The sequence below is a fragment of the Malaclemys terrapin genome, chromosome 11 (genome assembly GCF_027887155.1).
Source record: "Malaclemys terrapin pileata isolate rMalTer1 chromosome 11, rMalTer1.hap1, whole genome shotgun sequence".
NCBI classification, from domain to species: domain Eukaryota; kingdom Metazoa; phylum Chordata; order Testudines; family Emydidae; genus Malaclemys; species Malaclemys terrapin.
In genome coordinates this window covers 53,213,891-53,235,594 of record NC_071515.1, presented here as the reverse complement: position 1 = coordinate 53,235,594, position 21,704 = coordinate 53,213,891, and the positions used below count along the sequence as shown (strand labels likewise).

Below are 21,704 nucleotides of genomic sequence, written 5' to 3'. Positions count from 1 at the left end.
CCTGTATACAGTAGTAGACAAATCAGAAAATTGATATGAGACGCCTTCAGTAACTTACTAAAAATATTACAGAATTGTTCTGAGAAATTCCTCAGTGCTTGAATTTCGATTAGTCCCACGGTTGAAACATGAACTTATTTCACATGCCCATCTTATTTGTTCCAAGAATTTATTTTTGATGACTTCCATATCACATTCTCCATTTTCACTGGTTATTTTAAAATGTAAATGTTTTATTGTCTGCTTGTGAGTTTGGACCTGAAACTTCATTAGGATACAAAAAATCTTGGACTTTCCATCTAGCCTTTTAGACATCATTTAGACTGCATAGTTTTTCAAAGTAGTTTTTAGGGTAAGGTAATTCTTGAAGCTAACATTTTCTTTTATGACAGTAGCTTTTATAATAAATTATGTAATCTGTAAGAGAGATCCTCTTTTAGGCTTTTTTAGCAGTATAAACTTTAACTCTAGATTAAGTTGTACAGGCTGAACAGGACACACAGTTAACACTGAACATTTAAATGGACGTAGAATTCAGGACACAGGAACATTGGTGTAATATAGCATGTGTACAGATTATGCACACCTGTTTCACATCCTTTTCCTGCTCTTAACTTAACTCTTTAACACAGTGTTCTGTCTCTTTAGGACTCTTCTGAAAGCATTACTTAGTCAGACTCCATGGCTGTTGTATTGTATCCAGAATCCTAAATTTAGATGTTAGTAACAGCTCCTAATTGCCTTCAGAAAGTACTGTACAGTATGCTTAGAAAATATTTACATTAATGTAAAGAAAAACAATGTAAACCGTATATGAAGTACTATTTAATAACTTTGAAACAAAACCCAGTAGATAGTAAGTTTACTGCTGTTCTTTGTCTACAGACTTTCACAAGATCTTTCTACTGCTCCCCTTTCTTTGGACTATACAAATAAAATAAATATTGCGGTATAAAGCATGTCAGTTACACTGGAACAGTTACACAGTTAAACTGTGGCTAACAGAGGAAAATTCGTAGTGTTTCGAGTGGGTGGATGGTTTTTCAAAATCATTGTCATTATTTAGGCAGTGCAGACTTTTTTTTTACTTTATTTCAAAGCCAAATGGGATTGCATTTTTTGTGGGTTTATGGTGAAAGTAGCAAAATTATAATATCACTTAATTTGTCCTTGCAGGATGAGAGAACAAAGAGCAATGTACACAATAGTACACATGAAATCACTGGGAACTGCAAGTCAAGTGAACCTCTTGAGAATTCTGTGAATATTGAAGACAAATCCATCACTCATGTTCCAGAAAGTTCAGATTTAAATTGTGAGGAGGATTTAAAAAAAAGTATAATTGAAATGGTTGCAAAGGAGTCTTTAGTAGAGGATTCAAAAAAACATGAAACTGAAACAGTTGCAAAGGAGCCTTCAGTTGGAAATGAAAACACTTCAAATGTTAGCAGCAGTTCATCTTCTAGTGATGTTATTTCTGGAACACCGCAACCTGCAAGCCGAAGACAGTCCTTTATTACTTTGGAAAAGTTTGATAGTTCAGAGAACAGACCCTTTAGCCCTTCTGCACTGAATAGACTATCAGGAGCATCTGGGACTGCTGCTGCTCTAAAACAGGAAAGTATAGATGCACCAAAGACTCCCTCCAAAATAGAAAAACTTAAAGAGGAGAATAAAAGTTCTTCAAAATCTGAATTTGAAGGAACAGTTATTGGGATAAAAAGGTTGAGTCGTAGGCAAAATAAAACACAGCATGGAGAAATGAGGCAATCCAAGTTGTTAACAGAATTAGAACAGGAGAAAAGTATACAGGAGTCTGTTGTTGCCTTCCATTTGGAAAATAAATCTGGCACACCTAGTCAAACGGAAGAGACAAAATGCATTCTAGATACTCAAACACAAGCTCCCAATTCTGCAGTGATAGAGAGTACAACAATAGAGCAAAAACAAATTGTAGATGGTGTAGAAGAGGAAGAAAAATGTATAGGACCCAATTTGGATTCTAAAGAAAATACACCTCCAGTGGTTGCTATATCAACTGATCAGATATCTAACGATGACAATCAAGTTCCACAGATGTCTCCTAATCAGAAAACACTAAGACGTTCTTCAAGACGACGGTCAGAAATTGCAGAAAATACAACAGACAGTCAAGATAAAGAAAACAGTCACCAGAAAAAGGACAAACGTAAAGATGATGAAAAGTCTTTCCAGAAGAGGGTGCCACAAATTAAAGAGGACACATCCCAAAAGCAGAAATCTGTTCCTGAAAAAGCTGTAGATGCAAAAGAAAATGCAAATAAAAAAGAGTGCAGCTTTCATGAGAAGACTGCTGCAGAAGATATTGGTCCAAAGGAGTCACACACTTCAGGGGGTCTTGAAGAGGAAATGAACAAAAATGCCAAGAAATCTGAAAGTGATAACTTGAAATCTGAAATAGATGTTCAAGATTCTGGTTCAGATATAACAGGTCAGAAAAAGACAAGGGGGCGCACCCGGTATCAAACAAGAAGAGCTTCACAAGGATTGCTTTCTAGTATAGAAAATTCTGAGTCTGATAGCTCTGAGACAAGAGAAGAAAGTACCAAGAGGAAAAGATCTGGAAAATGGAAAAATAAAAGCGATCCACTGCAAAGCAAAGTGAAAGAAGAAAAAGAGAGCCAAAATCAGGAACTCTCTTCACAAGAAATAGTAACTGAAATTAGGAATCTGTCTGAAGTAAAAAATAAAGGTGAAACAAGTTCTGAAGTGGACAAAGATACTGTATTGATACCTCAGGCATGTGAAGTGAAAAACAAAAAAATCTATACAGCTATTAACGAATCTACAGGAATTATAGACCTGGCAAAGACTTCAGTTGGTGGGCAGAACACAAATGTCGAACAAAATAAAACCAACATATTCGGAGAACCCTTCATGAACCCATGCATATCTGAACCAGTTTTGAAAACAAGACAGGCAAATAAATCACTTGATAAGCAAAGAAGTGTAGAAGGCTGTAGTGCAATCATTCTATCTGAATTTGCAGCAGTAACTACCACTTCAGATGCTGTTCTTTCCTCTGAAAAACCTTTGCAGATACTTGAGTGCCAGCACAAAAGAAGCAAGAGGATGAGAAGATCAAAGAGCTACAATTGCTGTGGTGAAAACTCTCAACAGCAAGACAAGTCATTCACTGAATTAAAAAATGCAGATAACCATGCACAAAGTGAGCATAAAAACACATGTATTCAGGTAACTATGACTGCATTAGAAACTTCTTCTAATGATTCTCATTTTGAAGAAAGGCTGTCTGTGGAACCTTGTGCAATGAGTACACCATTGCTCTCCATTAAGAAATCTAGTTTTGTTAAGGATTCAGAAAGAGGAATAAAATCTGAGAATGATTTGGAAGGAAATGCTATTCCAGTGGAGGAAGATCATGAGAAACTGTCATATATCAAAAATAAAACTTGTGACCCTGTCATGCAGGAGCCAGAGCCCTCCAATCTAGTTGACAGTATTGGACAGTGTTTAACTGACTGTGTTTCAAAAGAGTCCATAGAAAGTTGTCTTCCTTTGGAGAATGGCACAGAGCCAGAAGCTACAGAAAAGGAAGAAATTAATCAAAATGGGCAAATGGAGGAGATATCTGATACAGAAACTGTTAACAAACCTGACCAAACAAAGATAAATGAGCCAAAACATGATCAGAATGATGCAGAAAAGACTGAGAACACTCCTATAGAAGTACACAGCCCTCAAGATAGTGAGATGAAGGAGGAAGATTTAATATTCACTGAAACTGCAGTGGCAGCTACAGTGCCTGAAAATGTAGCCTCAGACCAGGAGGGTGCAGAAGAAAGTGACAATGTGGATTCTCCTCAGAAATTGAAGGAGCTTGATTCTGTAGCTTTGGTTAAAGTTAATGAAAGCCCCAGTGGAGTGCAGACACGCTGCATTTGGTCTCCTTCTGCTTCTCCATCCACCAGTATTTTAAAGAGGGGAATAAAAAGACATCAAGAGGATGATTCCCCATCACCTGCTAACAAGGTATTGTGATGTAGTTCAGTCTTAGGTACTACTGAGCACTTGTGAGTGTACATAGAGAGTGTACTGAGTATATGCCATTACCACATGATCTTGCAGAAGTGCTAATGATGACCTGCAAAGATTTTATTTTTTTAAATTAGGCTGTGCCCCTTTTTCTCATGTGTAAGTCCTGACAGGTTTTATCTTAAAAATGATTTTTCTGCATGTTTTTACCTTGGAAATATATATTGTCCACTCCTTATTTCTTTGGTTTTGCTGGAGGATTTGTTTGGAGGGGCAGGATGATCAGGATGCACACTTAACTTCATCCTTAATTGAAGGTGGGGGCATTGAATCTTTAGTAAAAGCTTCTGTTCTCCAAATTAGTGGTCATTGGTTTTAAATAAAACTCTTCCCTTGTCAGTTGTTCAACTTTCACTCTTGGCTCTTGTGATAGCAGGTGGTCCTCCTCATGTCATCATAGTCTTCTGAACTAGACAGGACCTAAATTTCCATTAAAAAATAAGCAATCATTTCAGGCCTTGTGAAATCATAAACAAGCAGAATGGAAAGAGGAAGACAAGCCCAGTGTTTTTTCTCTTTGCAGGTTACCTTTAACACTGTTTATGTGACTTGCTGTGAAATATAAGTACTCTGGGCCAAGAGACTCTCAATTTCTCTGTTTTCTCTGGCCTGGTTAACAGTTATCTGCTACATGCAATATAGATGTTTAATTTCTTAAAAACTGTTGAATGCTCTCCTTTTTACTGGAAAAATAGTGTCTACAGTGGTTACAGCTGACTTTGTGTTATAAGTTCAATTTTTAACACCTGGTAACATGTCCCTTATGATCTGATTCTATGGTGGAATTTTTGGGGAACATGAGGCAAATTGGACATGAGTTGAAGTTTATATTAAGTGTTGCATGTCCAGGATTTAAATAACTTTTATGTTTTCCCCACAATAATCAGCTATTTCAGTGTTTCAGAATAATTTTAATGGTATGACTCCTATACCCAGCATGTGAATATGAAATTCAGTATTTCTTCTAGGATATTGGAAAGTATCATATATTTATATTTTGTCCCCCTCCTCCTCTCCCCACCTCCTATCTCATCAAGAATCTGTCTAACCTAACCAGTAAGGCCAGTAAATGCACTGGATGATGAAAATGTGGATTACCAAATAAAATACACATTTTATTGTCCCATTGTTTCAACCCTGCATCTTCCCTCTCTTGTAGTCTTACTGCTACCCTTTCACTCCCACTCTGTCCTTTCAGGCATGCATGTTATGCACTTTTCCCTTTATTTTTTGGTTCTCTTGTTTTCACTTTTTTATGCCACTCTCCTAATTAGTCTTTGCATAGTAGCAATACCCAAGTTGTAATGCAGCAAGGCTTTGGCACTATTAAAGAAAATAACTGTTAGTGCAAAATCATTGTACAGTCAACACTTCACTATTGTATTCCTTCGGAAATTCTTTATAAAGTTTGTAACCTTTCCTGTAGCAGTAACCCTAACTCTATCCCCCTTCTCCACCAAACCTATTATGGTCTTAAATATTCTTTAGTGAAACTCAGCTGTATGAATCAGGAGATCTGATGAATGCAACAATTTGAAGTCTCAGACTTCAGATCTATCTGGTATGAAATTAATTTGACAATATAGATGTAACAAATCAAATTCTGTTAGTTGGTTATAAAAATCACTTAATCTCTAAAAACAGATTCGTCGAGTCTCTTTTGCAAATCCAATTTACCAAGAAGGATTGGCAGATGACATCGATAGGAGAAGTCCCATTGTTAGGTCTCATTCTTCTTCGAATAGTTCACCATCTTTGCGAAGTTTTAAAACTTCATCTAATACCCAAGCCAAGGTAAACTGTGTGTGTTTTAAGTTTTCGTCAGAATAGTTCTTTCTAAGTATTAGTACAATCTGTATAGCATAACCTTTATACCATAACTGTATGCCTTTCTTATCAAAGCTAGTCTTACTCCAGTGTAAACTTATATTTAAGGGTAAACAGTTCCAAGAATGACCAAGATAGAGAACAGGCCTTAGAATTAGTAAATGAAAGGAATACTTTTATAGTCTGGCTGATTGTAATTTCACCTGTGAAATGAAGAGCTTTATGTTGAGATAACTAAAATCCTATGACTATTTTTAAATATCAACGATCCTGAGAGATCTTTTTTCCTCTTTTCTATCCAGCATATTACCACTCCAACCAAAGGACTTCTGTCCCCAGGATCTCGTAACGCTAAATTTAAGAGCTCAAAGAAGTGTTTAGTAAGAAGTGCTTCAGTTCATGTATCCCTTCTCTATTTTCTCCTGTATTCAGTTGTGTGATACTGAATAATTTTTCTGTACTATTCAAGATCACTGAAATGGCCAAGGAGTCGCTGCCGTGTCCTACAGAGAGTGTGTACCCTGCATTGGTGGGCTGTAAAGCTCCAGTTGACATAATTTTACCCCAGATTACATCAAACATTTGGTAAGTGGTTATTCTTTTCAAGACTAAAAACTCTTAATACACCTCCATGGATTTTATAAACTTTTCTGTTAGGATGTTTCGGTCTCTAATTCTAGCATCCATTGGAGGCACTTTCTGCCAAAAAAAAAAAAAAAGTAAAAGGAGGTTGTACTGTCAAACTTAGTCTCCTTTTATCATCTAGCAGAAGTGCTCAACTTTTTTATTCTTGTCCTAAGAATACAAAAAGGCCATGGCAAATTCTTTCAAGAGTACACAGGGGCATCCCCAGCAGTAAAAGCAGCAATGAGGGCACTATTGTGGTTCAGCTGCTAGCGTTTTTACCACTGCATTATCTGTCTGTACTCAGATATGGAAGATACATGAACTTGATTTTTTTTCTAGCCTACCTATAATATTGTATATATTTCATATATTTTTAGTGTTCTAGAACAAGAACATGTTCCACGGTCTCTGTTAAACAAGATTTTATTACAAAGCTTATGATTCTGCAGTATTTGTGACCTTTCTTTTAGCTTTTGCGTGCGTGCGCTCTTTTATTTATAGTATTCTGAATGTGAGCCCTTTCAATAGAGCTGATATTAATATAATTGATGATGTCCACCTGACCTACCTGCCTATTGTATTAAACATTGTCAAATGCTGCTTTGTGCAGTGAGCATTTCAAGAGATGAAAGCGCCTTATTTCAGAATTACGAAAACTTGGCTCAACTAACTTGGCTTTTTTGTGTCTTGAATCTGAAAACATATACACCTCTACCCCGATATAACGCGACCGGATATAACGTGGTAAAGCAGCGCTTCGAGGGGACGGGGCTGCACACTACGGTGAATCAAAGCAAGTTCGATATAACACGGTTTCACCTATAACGCAGTAAGATTTTTTTTTTGGCTCCCGAGGTCAGCGTTATATTGGGGTAGAGGTGTACCAAAAGACAAGTTTTCTGGAGTTACCACAGGACCTGTTCGGAATGATCCGCTTTGAATCACTCCTTTTTTTCCATTCATGTTACTTAATTAGATTTAAAAGCCATTCATTTTATGGATAATTCAATCAACTGCGGAGAATAAAATTTTTCTTTTCTGCAGAAAGGTGTCATCTGCTTTGACTGTTTTCTCCTTCTTTAATATGAATACAAAGTATGCATTCCAGCAAATTTCTTGCCCCTCTTCCTCCTCAACTCAGCCTCTGAAAGAAACATGATCCTACCAGCACCTTTTCATGTCTTAGTAGGAGTAAATATACAGAATCCCTTTTTTCCCCAGGGCAAGAGGTTTGGGGCAGCTCATTCGAGCAAAGAATATTAAGACCGTGGGTGACCTGAGTACTCTGACAGCCGCTGAAATCAAAACTCTTCCTATCCGTTCTCCTAAAGTTTCCAATGTTAAAAAGGCTCTTAGAGGATATCATGAGCAACAGGTAAAGCTATTTTAAGTACTATAATGAAATAGACAGTATCATAAAGTTCTGCATTGCTAACTTTCTTCACAGGAGATTTATATTTTTAAAAAATGTAGAAAACTTTTCAGGAAAAGGCTAAAATACAATATTAAAGCCAACTTGAAATTTAATTTTAAATTTTCAAGCTGAGTAACAGTGCAACAACATTGCTAGTCTGAAATTCTCAAGCCTTGCATCTCAGTCGTTTTTCTGTTTGGTGGTGTTAATATTTCATTATGACAAAAGTATACTTTTTTCCTTCACCAAGAAGCCTAGAAGTTCACATGGTGAGAAGGATTTCTGAATGTCGATAAAATGAGGTGTCTTAAAATTTAAAACACAGCTAGTTTCTGAGCATGGTGTTGGCAGTGACTGGATTAAAAAAGTAACTTGTGATGCCAATAATATGGGAGTTCCCAATCTTACACATGCTTTAATATTGACTTAAAGTACAATTTTAACATTTGTCTATCAAAGCAATATTCAAGTGTGGTGGAAACCAGCTACAGCTTAGTATAGAGTTTGCATGCTGCCAATATCACACAGGTCACTGTTTTACCAAGGTAATGACCACAGTAATATGGTTAAACAGCAGTTGTGTTCAAAAAATTGTGAAATTCAAATTACATTTTTAAAATGTATGATAAGTGCGTTCCACCATGTGATATCAGACTGCCTCCTTTTGGGGAAAAATCTTTTTTCCTTTCTGATCTTTTTCGTAATTAAATCTGTAGGTGAAGGCTCGTGGATTTGATGAAATTGCAGCCCTTGAAGACAGGGAGAAGACAGAAAATGTCATAGATGAGAAACCTTTTTCCACAGATGAAGAAAGACTTGCAACTGGTAAACATTGCATTATCTTGTTTGACTTCAGATTTGGGTTTTGTCACTTGCTCTCCTGCCATTGTCATAATATAAGTGTAACTTGTAGCTTGCTTAGTTTGAGTAGCGTGACAAATTCAATTAATACCCTTTTGTGATGGTAGCTTCCTAAAACTGCTGTGTAATTGAATTTCGTTGATTTTGGGAGGTGATCACCTTTAGTAGTACTTTGCTACATATCATTGATACTAGTTAGAACATGAATAGAAGACTTTTTTATAATAAACATGCTAACGAATTCATATCAAAGTGGAATATTTTTAAATTTTCCGCATTCAGCAGCTGAATTATGTTGGTGCCATAAATGTGATGTAGACCCATTTTTTTCATAGCAGAAACTCATAACATTTCCATACCAATGAATTTCACGTTTACAACAGTATATATTAATCAATTTTGTTTCTTTTTTTTTTTAGATTTGAGTGAACCAGTTGCCTTGAGTACAGATGGACAGCCCACAACAGATCTCTTGACCCAGGTCAGTGCACTTGCTGCTCAGCTAACCTCTGAAGATCTTCACAGTTATTCAGGGAGCCAACTTTTTGAAATGCAAGAGAAACTTGGTAGCATGACAAACTGTATTATGAAAAATTTGCAGTCCCGTTGGAAGTCACCACCCCATGAAAGTTCTGTTTAGTCATTTGTACTTGAAACACTTTTCAAGCATGAGGTTTTGATATACAACAGTTTTTGAAATCCAGTTTTTTATTTTTGACTGATAATATGAAGTATTCCATAAAAACTGAACATTCATGCAATGGCAAACTTTTTAATACAGAGGGAGACAGTGTATCATGGTATATTGCTTAATTTTTTTTAATTTGTGGGATCATTTCCATGTTAAAAGTATTTGTTTTATAGCTGTGCATAGTCTTTCAAGTAATTGAAAAGTAAACTTGTTAAGATATGCAATAGCAAAGACTGTGAAACCTAAATAGTATCTTAAATATTTTTCAAATGTAAAGTGTTTTTATTCCTGTGAAGCCTTATTAAATGTAAAAGGTTATATATCTCAGAACTCTAATTAATTGAAACCAGAAAGTGTTGCTCAGTTTTACCTAATGCTCCTGTGATTTTGTTTTAAATTGCTGATATTTTGAGAGGAATTCTTTCTGGTTTAGACCCTATTTCATATTGAGATGTGCTATGCTTGACTAATTCCTTACAGTAGTATCTTTCACATCTCAGTAAGGTCCAGTTATCAAGCACCTGAGTTAGTCTATTTTTGCATGCATTTTTATAGACCTCAAAAGGCAAAGCTGGTAATAGAATTGGCTTATGAGGTCATAAGGGTTTGCTGTAGAATTTCTCAGGCTCCTTTCATGTGCCCTTACAATTTTATGTGCAGCAGTGTTATGTCCCACTGGAAATAGATTTGACATGCACAATTTTGTATATTCTGTATAGACTTATTGTTGCAGATGTTGGTTATAATTTATGATTTTGAATTTTGATTGCATGGAATGCACTGCTGCTTCTCAAAGACCTTGTTTAGTGAGAGTTCTTGGGTTTTACTTTGGAAATATAATTTGTATATAATGTAGTTTCAGGAATGGACAGTCATATAATGTGATTACTGCAGCTGTTTTTAGGACTTCTGTATGTAAAAATAAAACAATGAATAGTTCTCTAATGGTTAATACAGTCTTTCTTGTGAATAGAAATTCATATTTCATTTTTTTAGTGTAGTCTGAACAAGAAGTATGATGCATGTGAAACTTGCCTGAAGATCAGGGCCGGCTCCAGGCACCAGCTTAGCAAGCAGGTGCTTGGGGCAGCCACTCCGGAGGGGGGCGGCATGTCCAGCTATTAGGCGGCAATTCGGTGGAGGGTCCCTCACTCCCACTCGGAGTGAAGGACCTCCTGCCGAATTGCCGCAGATTGTGATCACGGCCTTTTTTTTAAATTTTGGGCTGCTTGGGGAGGCAAAAACCCTGGAGCCAGCCCTGCTGAAGATGCGTCTCAGGCAGTGGTCAGAACTCTCCTGGCAAATGCTGTCTGAAGGGTCTCCTCAGCACTTTTCTTAATAGTGCTTATTATGATAGTGATTTTTACAGCTCCTGCCTTTGCATCTGCCTAAGGGACTTTTTTGTCAAACTTTGGGGGAGTGCTGAGCATTGATCTCTGTCACAGCCCCTCCTCCTCCACTTGGGCCAGTTTTTTTATCTGTTGGAACCCCTCAGAGCCTCAGCAGTACTGCCTCTATGCTGGCTCCTCATAAATAGAAAAATGGAGGCTACAGTACTCTCAAAAAAGATCTTTAAGGCCTCCTCAGCATCCTTAGCAGCTATGTGCTTTGTGATGGCATCTCCTGGCTGGAAGATCACAGTTGCTGAGGTCTTAGAGGGCGTGATGAGTTTCTCAGCCAGTCATGGCCGTCAGCTCAGTGACTTATGGTTCCATCCGTGGAAGGTGGATAACCACTCAAAGCAGGCGCCATGTTCTGCCAAATTCATGGGAGCCCTGCGTTTCAGAGCAAAGCTAGACTGGCAGACAGTGCCACAAAATCGAACGGTCCTTTCCAACACCCCACGATGCCTTACGAGAGAATACAGACCAGCCTTGAAACAAACGTGTTCCTTTCAGCCTTCATTGTCGCAAGAATACCAGCAGATTCTCCAGAAGAAAGCTGTGGAACCGTGGCTTGGGAGGAAATCCCCAAGGGAGCATTGTAGCTCCCAAAGCCTTTCCATGACAGGCTGCGTAAGTCTCTGCCCAGAGCTGGCGCTTGGGGGCAGAATCTCCCATTTCCTGGAGGAATGGGTTGCTTCGTCCACAGCGGCAGGGGGGAATAGTGGGTGCTCAGCACCCAGGAGCCAGAGCTTGAGTGTGGAATGTGATGAGTTCTGTGTTGCTGACAGCTTCTGCTCTTGGGGCAGGAAGTTTGTTTATAAACAGAAGCAGGGTGATTAAGATAACAAAAGGTTTGTCATTGAATTAAGGCTCTTTAGATGATCCTGAAAGCATTCCCAGGCACTGCAGTTAAAAGGAAACAAAGGGTAGGAATAAATGGTCCATTTTCAGAATGGTGAGAAGTAAATAGTGGTGTCCCCCCAGGGGCTTGTACTGGTCTGGGATCAGTGCTGATCAACATATTCATAAATGATCTGCAAAAAGGAGTAAACAGTGAGGTGGCAAAGTTTGCAGATGATACAAAATTACTCAGTTAAGTCCAAAACAGACTGCAAAGAGTTACAAAGGGATCTTGCAAAACTGGGTCACTACAGCTCCTAAAGAAGCAGAATATCTAACCAGGTCCTCTGCTGCAGGCAGACCCAAACAGGCATCATCTAACAGCTTGGCTACTGAAAGAGAAGCACTAGTATCATTAGGTCTGTCCTTCAAAGTCATCAGAATATTTTTCTCTTAAGAGTATCAGCCTTGAAAGCATACACCTGTCTGGACAAAATTTTGCGACCTTGTGCCAGGAACACATAGCTGGAATTCCTGGGTTTCTAGGATTTGCTATCTTAATTTTCTTCAATAAGTCTTCGACAAAGGTCCCAACCCAGTGCCATTGCATGTCCGCTGTCTGCCCTTAGCAGTGTCACATTTGCAGGATTTCGGGGCTGTCTGGTAGAGAACCCCCAGGTACATTCCTTAGGGCAGTCTGTTAGCCAAGTGGGCAACTAGATCTCTTTATCCCAAGTGGGACTTGACTTGCATTTGTACTGAGAGCCCTGATAACACCCCTGTGAACCACTGGTGTCAGTGTCACCATTTTATTTGTCAATGAAAACTTGCTTTCTGATAGCCATCATGTCTGCCAGGCAGATGTCGGCACTCATGGCACTTCTATGCAGAAACCTTACTGCATGGTATGTGAAGACAAGGTGGAGCTCAGAACTCTGGGATCATTTATCCTAAAGGTGAACTCTTCTTTACACACTTCCCAAAAGGGGGTTCTACCTTCATTCTGTCTAAGGACACAACACCCCACCAAGGAGAAATGGCACACAGTAAGGCCTTGGCTACACTTACCCGGTAGTTCGGCGGCGAGCGATCCAACTTCTGGGTTCGACTTATCGCGTCTAGTCTGGACGCGATAAGTCGAACCCGGAAGTGCTCGCCGTCGACTGCGGTACTCCAGCTCGGCGAGAGGAGTACCGCGGAGTCGACGGGGGAGCCTGCCTGCCGAGTGTGGACCAAGGTAAGTTCGAACTAAGGTACTTCGAACTTCAGCTACGTTATTCACGTAGCTGAAGTTCCATACCTTAGTTCGAATTAGGGGGTTAGTGTAGACCTGGCCTATATGTCAGAAGCATGCTGAAAATGTACCTTAAAATTACAGTCCATGAGGAGAGCAGGGGTCCTGCTGTATCCTTCCATCCAAAATGGCAAGGACTCAGTGCTTCCAAGTCCTCTATTGTTAAGTAATTAGATCACACATTGTGGAAGTGTAGAAGGCTTCAGGAGATTCCAGGTCCAGAAGGGATCAGGGCACACACTATGCAAACTCTGGCGACTTCGTGGACAGAACAAGCTAATACATCCACAGCAGACACTTGTTTGTGAAGCACTACAAGGTGGACTTCCTGTCCTCTGCTGAGGCATCCTTTGGCAGGAAAATGCTGCGGGTGGTAGCCTGTAAATGATTTTGCCCTCTGAGCAAATAACACAGATGGGGAAGGATACTATTTTTTTTTTATTTTTTATTTTTTTTACTTTTTCTAAACCCTCCCTACATCTGTTCAGTGCTTGCTACTTCACAGACTTCAAGAACTGTGGAAGACAGAGCTGCAGAATGGAAAATTTCTTACCGATAATTGTCTTTCTGCTAGCAGCCTCTCCCACAATTCTGCCCAGTTATTAAGTGGAAACATTACCATACGACTGATCTTTAGTCTAATGTATATAGTCATTTTGTTATCTCTGGAATATTTGTTAATTTTATGCAAGTTTTACAGCTTGGAAATAACTCATCTTGGAGTGAGCAGAGGGAGCAATGGCCAGACCAGGCAGCTCCAAAACTCTAATCTGCCTCTGTGAGCTGCAGCGAGAGGAGAACAGTCCAGACATCAAGAATTGTAAGAGACAATTAACAGAAAGGAAATTATTGGTAAGAAAGTTCTGTTCTCCAGGACCATGATGTCATGGTGTGGCAACTGAAAACCACTGGTCCCCAGAATATGAGTGAGTTTGTGCTGAAAATACACAGGTAACGTAGCCAAAGGAGAGGCTTCAGTCTTCTAGAGATATTAGTCAGGCTGCTTGGACAACTTTGCTGTAAAATTTAACCTGCTGATAAATGGAACATAGACATTTTCATATTGGATCATTAGACCACTGGTACCTGTACTACAGTATTCTATCTGATGGGCCAGGACTAGATGGGAGGAAGTTAATTAATTTGCCCATAATTTCTTCCCAAACCCCTCAGAGGTTAGCTAATGCCCCGAAGCATTTTTGTGTGTTTTATATGCCTTTCAAACTTGTTGATTTAAAAAAATCGTACTAATGTAACTGAAGTTCTCGTTATCCACATGAATGTGTCCATTCCTTTTCTGAATTCTGTTTAAAATCTTGGCCTCAACTATATCTTGTAACAGTGGAATAAAGATCTTTGAATATGTATAATGCAAGGATTTTCAGACGAGATTGTTTTGTAGCAAGATTGTTTAATATGCAGATTGTTTCACTGCTCTTGACCCAAAGTTAATGCATCAATCATACTGCAGACATGTGAACTTAGAAAGCTGTTTCCTTGTAAATTAGTGACTACTGACACCACCACAATCGGATGAAAAAAACATGCATCAGTGCTCAGCAAGCAGAAGAGAGGAGAGGCTTTTTCCAGGTTTACGTTTGGCTGGTTTGAGATGTTAAGTTTACATGTTGCTTATTGGGAACAATAAATATATTCAAACATTTTTAGAACAGCATAGAAAAATCCTAGGGTGCATGATAGGAAAACCAATAAAACCAACGAAGTTGCAGACTTTTTAAAATTATATTTGAATAGTGTGAAATTCAACTGGATTCCAAACCAAAAGGTACTCAGAACCCTTTGTCAAAATTTTGCTTGCATAAAAATAACTCAGGGAAGATGGCATTATAATAGGTTTTTATGAACAAATCCAGTCCTAAAAAGATAGTTTGGAAGAACACACTGCTCTAGGGACTTCTAGTGTGTTAGCAAACATTCTCATCAGAAATGAATTGTAAATGGTGTTTTTTAAAACATTTTTGTTATATATATATATATTTTTTAGAATGACAATATGTAAGACCATCACTTGGGGAAAACAATAAGCACTTTAGAAAGGGGTTTAATTTATAGTGGCCAGTCTGATTTGGGGTTTTAAAAAAAACCCAAAGTGCCTATGTGTTTTGACCATGTAAATATGCTTTATGGAAGACCTAATTTTCATTCAGACAGCTTCTACATAGTTGGCTGGAAGCATGCCAGTCTTGCCAGTCCTCTGTACAGTCCCATACATCCAGCCTTCATCAATAGCCTGGACATTTACAATTGCATCTCCATCTTTGAAGGAAACTTCATCAGCATCAGCTGCCATATAGTCATACATGGCACGGTAGGTCTTCTATTTAAAAAAAAAGAAAAAGTCATACTAAGAGGTTGAACAATTTGTGGCAACTTATGGCTTTTTTTAACAGGTTATAAGGCAGCAGTGTACCACCCAAGGATGTAATTTCATATTCTCTTTATGCTTGTAAATATTTAGCCCAATTCCCCCTCCCCCAATAAATAAACTCTGTAGTTTGCAGGCTACGTTCAGCTCCAGTTCTCAGCCATGTATTCCATGCCTGCACAATGTGGGGTGGGGAGAAGAGGTTAGTTGGGCGGTCACACAGCAGTGTCTGTAATGTCCACTTCATGAAGGAGACTGGAACCCAAAAAAGGGATGCCCTATCTTAGTGTATCATTTGGGCAACTCTGAATGGCAGACTTGTATGGAGCTCTAGCCACCAATTTTAAGCCACCCTCCCCTTGCAGAACTCTTGCTGAGGGCAGGACTGTACACACCTTGCATTTCCCCCTGGCACAGCTGGAACTTGTCATTTAACTTGCATGTCCTCAGCTAATGGTAATAAACGTGGTCCCTGGCTTTAGGTTTAAAAAGCAGCCCTTAGAGGGTGAGAAGACTACTATGTAATTGTCAGGTCTGGGCTGGAGCTCATGCCATTCCTGCTAATGTAAGATGCATCATTTTGCCCAGACCTTCCACTATCAGTGTGGCATGCTGGCACATCTGCTACTGAATCAGTTTCTGCATGCGGTGTGCCTTAGTGCTCATCAATGCTTGAGGGACCGCCCATGTTGTTTAATGTGTGATATCTGAAGAAACTATTATACTTGGAGAAGCCAAGCCTGTTACCTAAATCACAGGAGATTCCAGATGCTGCAGTTAATAGAAGGCCTCAGGTGCATAAATGGTACTAGCTCTAAACTGAGCCTGTTTATTCAGTATGATCACCATGGGGAAAAGGTGAAAGTGGCTAAAGAAAATCACAACCATTAATTTCATTGTAGCTAGTAAAACAACTTAGGCCTGACAGTTCAAAAACAATGTAATCAATTTTACTTACACCCGTGGTAGATGGGTGAGAGGGAACGGAAGACACTGTTGTCAGCTGGGTGGCAACAGAAGAAGATCTTTGTTGTGGCAGTTCTATAGTTTTAGCTTGTTTGTAAGCCACTGGAAAAGAAAAGGTTGTTTAAATGATAAGTGAGTTGGAGGATTATTTTTTTTCTCTCTCCCTTCCCCCTTCAAGTTTTTCCCGAGCTAAGAACTTTGCATACAAATAGTATTTTGAACATGAATAAAGATACTTGGTCAAATCATCAATTTAATTTTATTTATTTAACCCAATGTACATCAGGTACTCAGCCACTGTCTCAAGAACCTCAACTACTAGCAGAGCACCTCACCCTCCCTGACTGAACTAACCTTATCTCCATACTGATTTATACCTGCCTCTGGAGATTTCCATTACTTGCAGCTGAAGAAGTGAGGTTCTTACCCACAACAGCTTATGCTCCCAATACTTCTGTTAGTCTTAAAGGTGCCACAGCACCCTCTGTTGCTTGTCTCAAGATTGTGTAGTTATGTTTCTGTCATGGCTAAAATGTATTGTTAGATGAAAGGTTTGATTGAAAAAAACCTGAGTATCTTGAATGGTGTGCAGATATTTAAAAGGGCCATAATATCTACCTCACAGGGTTATGAAGTTCGAAAATTGGACAAGTTGTTTCACGTGTCTGGGCCATATGTCACACAGTCTGTTGCACAGCTACCTGTTCTGTAACTGGTGTTCTGCAAGATATGTTGCTCCTGTCTATTCCACAGTAGGTGTGCATGCTCGCCACGTGCAGCGGTGCCGGAAGTTTTTCCCTTAGCAGTATCCATAGCCGGGGAGCCCCGCGGCAACCCCTGGAGTGCTGCCTGCATATTGTGCTATAAGGGGAGCCCGGGCTCCCCCTACTCTCAGTTCCTTCTTGCCAGCCAACTCTGAGAGAGGGGAAGGAGGGCGGGGTGTGGAATAGACAGGAGCAACACATCTCGAAGAACGCCAGTTACGGAACAGGTAACTCCTTTCTTCAGCAAGTGATTGCTCCTGTGTATTCCACAGTAGATGATTCCAAGCCGTATCTGTTAGAGGAGTTCACAATGGTTCGGGACGAAGTACCGCCCGGCCGAACCCGTCGTCGTCCCTAGACTGGGAGATGATTGCGTAATGCAAAGTAAACGTGTGAACTGAGGCCCACGTGGCCGCCCTACAGGTGTCCTGAATGGGGACATGGGCAGCTGATGGGGCCTGAGCCCTTGTAAAGTGAGCCTTAATGATAAGTGGTGGGGGAATCCCTGCCAGGTCATAGCACATGCGTATGCATGAGGTAATCCAGCGGGAGAGCCGCTGGGTAGCAATAGGTTGCCCGCTCGGCTGAAGCAACAAAGCGTTGAGAGGATCTCCGGAACAGCTTAGTCTGATCCAGATAAAAAGTCAATGCCCTACGCACATTCAGCGTGTGGAGGCAACGTTCCTCGTTAGAGGCGTGGGGCTTAGGGCAGAGCACGGGAAGAAAGATACTGTGCTCCATATGGAGGGAGGAATGTCGGGTGTGGGCGAAGCTGGACCTTATCCCTATGGAAAACTGTATAGGGAGGTTCAAGGCCCTGAGCTGTGAGACACATCCGGCAGACGTGATTGCCACAAGGAAGGCCACCTTCCATGAGAGGTGTGACCAGGAACACATGGCTAGTGGTTCGAAGGGGGGGCCCCGTGAGACATGACAAGACCAGGTTGAGGTCCCATTGTGGCACGGGGGTCTAGCGTATGGGAACGAATGGACTAGGCCCTTCAGGAAGCAAGAGGTCATAGGGTGGGAAAAGAGCGAGTGCCCTTGCACTGGTGGGTGAAAAGCCGATATGGGTGCGAGCTGTACCCTGACTGAGGCTGGTGCCAGACCATGGGTCCTAAGGGACAAAAGGTAGTCCAGGATGAACTGGAGAGGAGCGGCAGAAACTCCCCCCTTGCTCACCCACCTGGCAAATCTGGACCACTTTGCCACGTACATCCAACGCATGGACAGCTTTCCAGGAGGACTCGCCTAACCTGCTCCGAATACTTGTTTAGCCACGGAGCAGCCACGCTGTCAGGTGGAACATGGCCAGGTTGGGATGGAGGAGGCATCCTCCATCTTGGGAGAGGAGGTCCGGGCGGAGCGGTAGCGTCCTCGGGGGAGGCTGCCAAGAGACGTAGGAGGGGCCCGTACGAGTGTGGGCAGGGCCACACTGGGGCTATGAGAATGACCCTCGCCTTGTCCACCTTTACTTTCTCCAGGACCTTGGCGATGAAGGGGAGGCATATAGGAGCTGGCCTGACCAGCTCATGAGAAATGCGTTGGAGAGCGTGCCATTCTCCACCCGTCCCCTGGAGCAGAACTGTGGGCAGCACCAGTTCTGGCGGGTAGCAAACAGGTCGATCTGGGGCGCTCCCCACTCTAGGAAAATCCTGTGGGTGACCTCCGAGTGGAGCAACCACTCGTACTGGGGGGAGAAGACCCTACTGACGCAGTCTGCTTGCATATTGCAGATGCCGGGGAGATATCGTGGGCTATACAGAACTCCCATAAGGCCAGGGCTTCCCAGCAGAGGGCTAGGGAACGAGTCCTGCCTTGTTCCTTGATATGGCGGCAGTATTGTCCATGAGGACTCTGACTACCCTGCCACAGAGGTGCGTGAGAAATGCCCTACACGCCAGTCGTATCGCCCTGAGTTCCCTGACATTTATATGGACAAGTCCGGGGGTGACTATGTCCCCATGGTCTGCACATCTCCCATGTGGGCTCCCCAGCCTAGGTCCGAAGCATCGGACATCAGGTCTATGGATGGGTTGGCCTCCCTGAAGGGAACCCCCTTGTAGGATATTGCTCGGGAGGGACCACCACTGAAGGGAAGCTAATACCGGGGACGGGATTGAGAGGATCTTGTCCAGGCCATCCCGGGCTTGGGAGAACTGGGAGGCTAGCTGGAGTTGGAGGGGCCTCATCCAGAGTCTGGCATGGCGAACCACATATGTGCAGGCCGCCATGTGTCCCAGGAACCAGAGGCATGCCCTGGCTGTGGTCACCAGGAACGTGGAGACCAAGATAATGAGATCCCTTAGGGTCTCAAACCTGTCCAGGGGAAGAGAGGCCGTAGCCTTGGAGGAATCTAGGAGAGCCCCACTGAACTCTATGCGCTGGACTGGCACTAGAGTAGATTTGGCCTCGTTCAGGATCAGGCCTAGGTTTTTGCAGGTGGCCAGGAGTAGCCGCATGTGGAACTCCACCTCTTGATGAGACTCGCCCTTAAGGAGCCAGTCGTCCAGGTAAGGAAAGATTTGTAGCCCCTGTTTCCTGAGGTATGCCGCCACCACTGCCATGCATTTCGTGAACACCTTGGGGGCTGGGGACAGGCCAAAGGGGAGGACCGCAAACTGGTAGTGCCCCGTCCCGACCACAAATCTGAGAAAGCCTCTGTGCCCCTCGAAAATGTGGACATGGAAATAAGCATCATAGAGGTCCAGGACAGCATACCACTTCCCCGGGTCTAGGGAGGGGATAATAGAAGCCAGGGACGCTATGCGGAACTTGGAACGGGTTAGAAACCTGTTCAGGTCGCGCAGGTCCAGGATGGGTCTGAGACTCCCTTTTGCCTTGGGGATCAGGAAGTAACGGGAGTAAAAACCCTTGCCCTGAAACTGTGTCTGGATGCGTTCCACCACCCCGAGGCTGAGTAGTTGATCCACCTCCTGGTCTAGGAGGCAGGCATGCTCGGGATCCCCCAGGACCATGATGGGGAATGGGTAGCTTGGCGGGGGAGAAGTGAACTGCAGAATGAATCCCTTGGAAATAGTACTGAGGACCCACTGGTCCGACATTATGCAGGACCCAGCCCTGAGGAAGGCAGACAATCAGTTGCAGAACACAAACTTCATTGGTCGGGGGGTTGCTTTCCCTGCCTCTTATCCTTAGGGGGACCAGGCTGCTGGGTAGAGCGGGACTGCCTCTGAGACCGGCGTTTCTGGTCTCTAGGCCTTTTATATGGGGGCTCGTATCTGCTCCTAGCAGGTTTAGCTGCCGGGAGCAATTTGGCCTTGTCCTTCACCGGAGGGACGTAGAGGCCCAAGGTCTGCAGAGTGGTGCAGGAGTCTTTCATCCCATGCAGCCTGACGTCCGTCTGGTCCGCAAAGAGGGCCTTGCCATCGAACGGGAGGTCCTGCATCAGAGATTGGGCCTCCATCGACAGACCCGATAACAGGAGCCATGACGCCCGGTGCATGGAGATTGCGGAAGCCATGGAGTGAGCCGCTGTATCAGCCGCATCCGCCGCCGCCTGCAGGGCTGCCTTAGCTGCTGCCAACCCCTCTTCCACCAGAACCCTGAAGTCCTTCCTGTCCTTGTCTGGGGGAAGGGGCTCGAACTTAGGCAAGGACTCCCACAGGTTAAAGTCATACCTGCTGAGTAAGGCCTGGTGGTTGGCTACTCTCAGCTGAAAACTAGCTAACGAATAAATCTTTCTGCCAAAAGAGATGAGTGGGCAGAGGGTGGGCGCGGGTTGGCCTTGGCGCTCCCTGTGGTTCACCGACTCAACCACAAGTGAGTTAGGCGCCGGGTGGGAATAAAGGTATTCGTGACCCTTCGCCAGCACAAAGTACTTTCTCTCAGCCTTCTTGGAGATTGGAGCCAAGGAGGCGGGAGTTTGCCACAGGGAACTGGTGATGTTGGCAACACCTTGGTGGAGTGGCAGGGCCACACGGCCTGGTACCGAGGGAGATAAAACGTTGAAGAGGGAATCAGACAGTTCCTCCATCTCGGCTTGTAGCTGAAGGCTGGATGCCACCCACGTCAGCAAGTCCTGGTGTGCCTTAAAGTCCTCCTGCAGGACCAAAAGCGGAGGTGCCACAATGGCATCATCCGGTGCCGGAGACGCGGCACACGCGGAGCCGGGCACCGCGATCAATGCCGGGGCGTCGAGACCCAGGTCGGAGTCCGGTCGCGGGTCCGCCGAGTCTTGGCCCGTCGACTTATCCTGTGGATGGCCCGACGAGGCCGATGGAGCCTGGGACGCTCTGGTGACCGAACGGGCCCCGGGCTGGGCCGGTACCTGCTGCCACGGTGCCCACTGGCAGCATTGTCCTTGCCATGGGGTACTGTGCCATTGACCTTGCTGGGTACCCGATGGCACAACGTGTCCTGGTGGGGCAGCACGGCCCGAGGACGGGAAGAGGGGTGCCAAGGCCAAGGTGGCCAAAGAGCGTTTGGTGCCACGGGAGCGATGGGAACGGTGCCTGTAGCGACGTCTCCCTCACGATCTGGGCCTCGATGATGAGGAACGGTACCCCCTCGACGAACTGCTTCGGTACCTGT

The 21,704-nt window shown here is 42.9% G+C and overlaps 2 protein-coding genes across 20 annotated transcripts in view; one reads left to right on the top strand and one right to left on the bottom strand.

Annotated features, from left to right (window-relative positions):
- RIF1 (replication timing regulatory factor 1) overlaps window positions 1–10,454 on the top strand; it is a 59,784-nt gene extending 49,330 nt beyond the window's left edge. Inside the window, exons 29-35 of the mRNA XM_054044172.1 lie at window positions 1,177–4,032; window positions 5,740–5,889; window positions 6,225–6,302; window positions 6,392–6,507; window positions 7,771–7,924; window positions 8,680–8,788; window positions 9,244–10,454. Coding sequence (XP_053900147.1) covers window positions 1,177–4,032; window positions 5,740–5,889; window positions 6,225–6,302; window positions 6,392–6,507; window positions 7,771–7,924; window positions 8,680–8,788; window positions 9,244–9,464 — 3,684 coding nt within the window. The 3' untranslated portion in view covers window positions 9,465–10,454. The remainder of the gene's footprint in view (window positions 1–1,176; window positions 4,033–5,739; window positions 5,890–6,224; window positions 6,303–6,391; window positions 6,508–7,770; window positions 7,925–8,679; window positions 8,789–9,243) is intronic.
- Window positions 10,455–14,758: 4,304 nt separating this feature from the next.
- NEB (nebulin) overlaps window positions 14,759–21,704 on the bottom strand; it is a 202,644-nt gene continuing 195,698 nt past the window's right edge. For all 19 annotated transcript variants that reach the window (XM_054044614.1, XM_054044625.1, XM_054044624.1 and 16 more), the window contains 2 exons: window positions 16,379–16,488; window positions 14,759–15,372 (listed from right to left, as the gene is read on the bottom strand). In XM_054044614.1, the coding sequence (XP_053900589.1) occupies window positions 15,199–15,372; window positions 16,379–16,488 (284 nt within the window). In that variant the 3' untranslated portion in view covers window positions 14,759–15,198. The remainder of the gene's footprint in view (window positions 15,373–16,378; window positions 16,489–21,704) is intronic.